Source organism: Trifolium pratense, linkage group LG2 (assembly GCF_020283565.1).
Source record: "Trifolium pratense cultivar HEN17-A07 linkage group LG2, ARS_RC_1.1, whole genome shotgun sequence".
In the NCBI taxonomy this organism is placed as follows: domain Eukaryota; kingdom Viridiplantae; phylum Streptophyta; class Magnoliopsida; order Fabales; family Fabaceae; genus Trifolium; species Trifolium pratense.
In genome coordinates, this window is record NC_060060.1 from 43,538,150 (window position 1) to 43,545,003 (window position 6,854).

At 30.2% G+C, this 6,854-nt stretch overlaps 1 protein-coding gene across 1 annotated transcript; it reads right to left on the minus strand.

Moving 5' to 3' along the window:
• Nucleotides 1–806: 806 nt before the first annotated feature.
• LOC123904753 (mucin-5AC-like) lies at nt 807–3,396 on the minus strand. Its single transcript, XM_045954378.1, has 3 exons — nt 1,517–3,396; nt 1,270–1,386; nt 807–966 (listed from the first exon to the last, which is right to left on the minus strand). Exons 1-3 carry the CDS (start codon nt 3,394–3,396, stop codon nt 807–809), a joined length of 2,157 nt encoding a protein of 718 aa, XP_045810334.1.
• Nucleotides 3,397–6,854: the final 3,458 nt, after the last annotated feature.

The window sequence follows — 6,854 nt, forward strand, 5'->3', positions numbered from 1 at the left end:
GCCCACCCGTAGCAAAATGTGTTCCACATAGCTAGATCTAAACTAAATTTAAATCATATACAAAATATTAAATTATAATATGAGTAATAAAAATTATAGAGATAAATATTTAATCTAAGATAATTTTTTAAGGGACAAATTTAACATATATATTTTTTTTTATAATCACAAATTTAACATATATGATCATTTGTAAGATTTATGAATATTTTTATTTCTAAATTGAATTTCATACGATATAAGGCAATAATTTTTTTTTCATAAAAAACATAGTTTAAAACATAAAAAGTGTATTATTATTTTTTCAATATTAATTACTCAAATACCTAATTTATTTATTTAGTCAAACCCATTAAATATTAACTTTTTTTTTTGGTTTGCAATGAATGGGAATCGAACCCATGACCTATAACATATTACCCAAATCTCTCACCACTAGACCAAACCTAGTGGCTTAAATATTAACATTTGAATATAATATATTTAGTCAAACTCATTCATGTTACACAAAGTGTAACCATTAAGATTTACCCTTAAATAAGATCACAAATTAAAATAAAAACACATGTTTATGCAGTATCTAATATAAATATTTATTTTGTGTCAAAAAAATATAAATATTTATTTGAGAATAAAAATATAAAAGGTAATAAAAAATCCACATATACTTTATAAATGTTTTGCCTTAATGTGTACAATGTTGCACAAAATAACAATTTTTTAAAACCTCAACCTACAAATCTCACCAAATTAGGTGAATCCAAGTTTCAAACATTTTGAGACAATCGAACTTTTTTCAGCAGCAGTCAATCTTGTCTTTTATGACTTTTTTGGGATTTTCGCTCTGGTGGTGCATGGTTGTGCACTCCCTCAAAAGTGACAACATAAATGTTCTCGTTGGTTTTACTTTTTTCTACTATTTTTCTTGCTGGACAATCTACAAAACTCGAACATTTGTAGTAGTTCCTGCATTTCAAAATCAAAAATCATAAACACACCTATATAAATGTAAAATATTTAATTTTACTCCCTCAAAATTAGGATTGAAATGAATATTACATCAATCAATTTCAAAATATAAATAATTGATGTGGAGACTACAACAAAAAACATGGGAGAAAACAAAAGATGGTATGTTTGCAATCACTAAATATAAAAACTATTTCAAACCATACGTGTGGGTGTGTGTATTAGGTAACAAAATTATCAGTGTTAGTATAAAACAAAAGCAAAATATTGGAAATTTTTGATTTTTGAATGTGTAAAAACCTTGAATGTGGAGACCCTTTAATAGTTTTTTCTCCATATTTTTTCCATGCCCACAGATCTTCTGATAGTTGTTCTTCACTCATATGGCGCTCCAATGTCTCCCTATTTTTATAATTTCTGTAAAAAAAAGAGGTAAATTGGGTTTAAATCACACGAAGTTATGTTATGTTAAAATGTTTCAATTATTTTGAGAAAATAAATTGATTAATGATTTAAGTATATTAAATCACATGAATATATACTCTACCTTTTTCTTGATGTGGATTTTGGTTGTTGTGGATGTGCAATTGGTTGCGGTGAAAATATTGGTTGGTTGTATGCACGATCAAAATCAGCAGTTGTGGTTTCGATGTAAGGTTTGGGAACAAACACTTGATTTTCGTTGTTTGGTTGAATTTGGTGTTGATTGATCAATGTTGGAAGATTAGAAAAGGTAGCATTTTGATTGGTACCATAAAAACTAGTGATTGTGTTAGTAATGGGTGTGATGGTTGGGATAATGGTTGTGCTGGAGGTGGTTCCGGTAGGGATAGTGGTTGCGGTTTTGGGGATTGTGAAAGCAGTGGTATTGGAAATGGGGAGAGTGAAGGTGGTGGTAGTGGTGGTGGTGATGGTCGAATCATATTTGATTAACATTTTTTCTAATTCAGTGCAAGCATTTGATTGCATCTGTTGTTGTTCACTGAATATTGGATAATCAAAAAAGGTAGAATTGTGATTTGAACACTGAACACTAGTATTTGTGATGGCGGTGGTTGTAGTGGTATGTGTGGGGATAATGGTGGTGGTGGTGGTGTTGTTAGTGGGGGAGGAGTGCATGGGGATAAAGGTGGTGTGAGTAGGGGCGAAGGGCATGGGGACTGCACTATTTTTATTGGTGAAATTGAAATGATTGAAGTAAGATGGTGTGGTGTTTTGAGGTGAAACTATGTTATTAGTGGTGGTTATGGTGGTTGAAGTTTTAGGTAGAGATGAAGCATCAAAAATTGTCGCAGGATTAGTAAAGGTGGTACCTTTGTTGCTAGACACAATGGAATAAAGATCCCAATTATTTGATTGCATCTGTTGTTGTTCGCTAAATATTGGATAAATAGCATTTTGATATGAGTATTGAACACTAGTATCAGTGATGGCAGTGGTGGTGTTGATGTTAGTGGGGGAGGAGGGAATCAGGATAAAGGTGGTGTGGGTGGGGGAGGAGGGCATGGGGACTACACTATTTTCATGGGTAAGATTGAAATCATTAAAGTAAGAAGGTGTGGTGTTTTGAGGGGAAACTATGTTATTGGTGGTGGTTATGGTGGTTGAAGTTTGAGGTAGAGATGAAGTTTCAAAATTTGTTGTAGGATTAGTAAAAGTAGTAACTTTGTTGCTAGACACAATGGAATAAAGATCCCAATCATTTGATTGCATATGTTGTTGTTCATTGAATATTGAATAATTAGCATTTTGATATGAGTATTGAACACTAGTATCAGCGATGGCAGTAGTGGTGTTGATGTTAGTGGGGGAGGAGGGCATCGGGATAAAGGTGGTGTGGGTTGGGGAGGAAGGGGGCATGTGAACTCCACTACTTTCATGGGTAAGATTGAAATCATTAAAGTAAGAAGGTGTGGTTTTTTGAGGCGAAACTATGTTATTGGTGGTGGTTATGGTGGTTGAAGTTTGGGGTAGAGACGAAGTTTCAAAATTTGTTGTAGGATTAGTAAAGGTAGTAACTTTGTTGCTAGACACAATGGAATAAAGATCCCAATCATTTGATTGCATCTGTTGTTGTTCATTGAAGATTGAATAATTAACATTTTGATATGAGTATTGAAAACTAGTATCAGCGATGGCAGTGGTGGTGTTGGGGTTGATGTTAGTGGGGGAGGAGGGCATCGGGATAAAGGTGGTGTGGGTTGGGGAGGAAGGGGGCATGTGAACTCCACTACTTTCATGGGTAAGATTGAAGTCATTAAAGTAAGAAGGTGTGGTGTTTTGAGGCGAAACTATGTTATTAGTGGTGGTTATGGTGGTTGAAGTTTGGGGTAGAGATGAAGTTTCAAAAATTGTTGCATGTTTATTAAAGGTGGTAACTTTGTTGCTAGACACGATGGAATATAGATCCCAATCATTATTAGCCATTGAAGGAAAAGAAAAGATTGATTTTAGGGTATGTAAATGGATATAGAGGATAAATACTTGACGTTGAAGATGAAACTAAAGACACATAACAAATGATGTTTGCTATTTGAGAGAGACAAACAGAACAAGAGAGAGGAGCAAGTAATTTAATGGTGTAATTTGACTGGGTTGAACACTCTCTAACTATTTATAATAAGACAATGAATAAAAAAAATTGACGTTTTTTTTTCTGAAAAAATAGAAAATGGATTGTAATTTCCAATGCAAATGTAACGGTTAAAATTATTCGTGTTGCTATTTTATTTTTTATAACTATTTTATTGTAACGGTATAGATCACAAAAATAGACCCATTTGAAAATCTCCCGTTTCTCATGAGTTTTATCTTATATTTACTAGCTTATAGATTCTTTTGATAAGTAACTTATAGCTTAAAGCTTGTAGCTTTTCTTTTTATCTCAATTGTACCTAATCTTTATTAAACAATATAATAGAGTTCTCGATCATCATTGGTTATTGGAGAAAAAGAAAAGATTTATTTTAATGTGTATGTGCGTGCCTAATAAAAAAAATGTTGAATTTTTTAGGGAGCCAAACAGATAAAGAGAAAGGAGCATGCAAAAGAGTGCAATTTAACCTGGTTGAAGACTAAGTAATAAATAAGGTCATACTAACCGATGATCCTGGGACACTGGTTAAGGAAACAAAAAAAAAATTTAAATTCAAAATAACACTTTTTAGACTTTCGAGGTATTGATTGCACAAACTTCAATGTCATATCACTATATTTGCTTCACTAAACAACACCGGTTAGCATTTTCCATTATTTATATGAAGACAATGAATATTTTTAATGAAAAAATAGAAAAGTGTTCGACATTTCCAAGACAATTGTAATGTTGACTACACAAATTTCAATGTAACTTTACTATATTGGGTATCCTTAACTAGTGTCTCGGGGGCACTAGTTTGCATTTTCCTATATTTATTTTTATTTGTTTTCCTACTCATTTATTATTATTATTATTACTCCTTCCGTCCCATTTTATAAGACTTCATTTGACTAAATGCACTATTTATATGTTTGTTTTGACCGTACTTTTCTAAAAATATATAAATGTAAATATTATTATATAAGATATTGTTTCATTTGTTTCAATGAGTACTTTAAAAATATCAAATTTTTATAATTTTTACTAATAAAAAATTAATGATATTCGTTATCAAAATTATGCATTACCATACGTGCAATGGTCAATAAGTTCTTATATTTTGGGTTGGAGGAAGTATTATCATTATTATTATTAATACTAACGGGTCAGACAGGTGCGTTCTGTGCCTGCCTGTGTCTAACTTATGCCCAAAAAAATAATAAAGACATGTCTTTATGTTGCAGTGAGTTTGTTAATAAAAGATTTTGTTGTTAAAAAAAATCAAGGGTATTGTTGCTATTATGAAAAGTTGACACCAAAATTTTTTGTATCCTCTTTATATATAAAATAGATAATAATATAAGCACACACAAATATATAAACAAAAAATTATTTTTTTTTTGTATAATAACAATTGAATATTTTTAAGTAAAAAAAGAAAGAATGGGGATAAATATTTTCAAGGCAATTATAACTATTAAAAGAAAATCAATTTTTTTTAGGTTATCATGATATAGGTACAAAGTTTTTTTTTTGGTACAATAGGTACAAAGTTTTTATCACCTTTAACGATGATTAATATCTGTCAAAAAAATTTGTGGGGCACACTAAGTGAGTCTTCCCTCCCAACCAAATTGTTTTTATACACAAGAGTTAGTAATCGAACCTCTGAACACTTGCTTAAAGAGTCAATGTCATTTCCATTTGGATCAATGTGATTTAGAACCATATATGAGTCTTAAATATAATTAAAATAATAATATGATTGAGATTTTAATTTTGTGATTTAAATACTCTCTCCGGTCACTATTATAAGCAAAATTGTCTTTTTTGATATAATGAATAAGTGATGTATCTGATACATAATATGGACCAGATCCATTTCTTTTTTAATATACCAAAAAAGTCAAATGTGTTTTAATAGCAAACGCCGAACAGAGAGTATTAAATTTTCTAAGGGACAATTTCATAAAATAAATAAGGCTTAATTATATTTTTGCTCCCTTATCTTTATTTTAAAAAATTGAACGGTAGAAAAGATAAGGTACCTACTTGAAACCTTTAAAAGATAAGGGACAAACTTGAAACCTAAAATAAAGATAAGAGACCAAAAATATAAGGTCTTATAAAATAGGACAGACAAAGTATTACGACAAAAGTGGACGAAACAAAAAAGTGATAGACGGAAGAAAGAGTAAACTATGATGGTGAGGTTTTATTAAAATGCCAATATCAAGATTTTTTTTCATCATAATTGAGAGTTTTCATTTGCTATGAACATCATTCAAGAAAAGGTCTCGTTAACATGTGCCGTTAAGGAACTTAAAATGAATTTTTTGTATTGGAAAAAGTAAGATTTTGACTTTGTAAAAGTCGAAGGCACAACTTTTGAGACTAAATTTTTATATTATGTAAATTTATGTAAAAAAAAAAGACATGTCTTATGTTGTGGTGAATTTGTTAATAAAAGATTTTTGCTGCTAAAAAAAACACGTCTTATGTTATGGTGAGTTTATTAATAAAAGATTTTTGCTGCTCAAAAAAATAAAAATCAAGGATATTGTTGGTATTATGAAAAGTTCACACCAAAATGTTTTATATCCTCTTTATATATAGGTATAAATATATTAAAATGTGCCCTTAGACACATATTAGCCCGGGTAAGCCCACATAGAGGCAAACTATGGTTATAGCCACACACCAGAATTTTCAATTTTTAATAGGTATATATACATATTTTCAATTTTCTATTATTGATTGGGGTGTCATGAGTTTGATTTCTTTGATTCCTACCGGATGTTGTTTTGGCTTTTAATTGAATTTTTAATAAAGAAATTTATAAAATTTAATTAAATTGTATTGGTCACATTTTAACGAGTATAAAATTTACAAAATTTACCATTAAATTTAAATTTTTATCATATGGAAAATTTATGTTAAATTTTATAGAAACTTAAAATCATTCGATATGTTATTGAAATTCACCAACATTAAAAGTTTATATATTTTTATTGAATACCGTTAATTTTAATGGATCTTGACATATTAAATTATTTTAGACATTATTGGAGAATGCAATATTATTCGAATGAAAATGGTCTATGAATTTACAGATTGAATTTATATTTTTCCCACCTCCTGCCTCCTCTCTCTGAGTCTTGTTTTTCTCTTCTATAATGGTTTGATTCTTTCACTTTCCTTTTTTCTCTCAACTCCACAACTACAAATTTGATTTATTTTGTTTTTTTTTTTCCGTGGTGCTTGTGGTGCTATATAGAGTCAAAGCTACTTCTTCGACTAATTTGCA

Bases quoted from the DNA above. Each gene is read 5' to 3' on its own strand.
- LOC123904753 (XM_045954378.1), bottom strand. From the start codon at position 3,396: ATGGCTAATAATGATTGGGATCTATATTCCATCGTGTCTAGCAACAAA. The intron at 1,387-1,516 runs GTAGAGTATATA...TTTTTTTTACAG, and splicing joins AAATCCACATCAAGAAAAAG to AAATTATAAAAATAGGGAGA. The intron at 967-1,269 runs GTTTTTACACAT...TTTGAAATGCAG, and splicing joins AAAGGGTCTCCACATTCAAG to GAACTACTACAAATGTTCGA.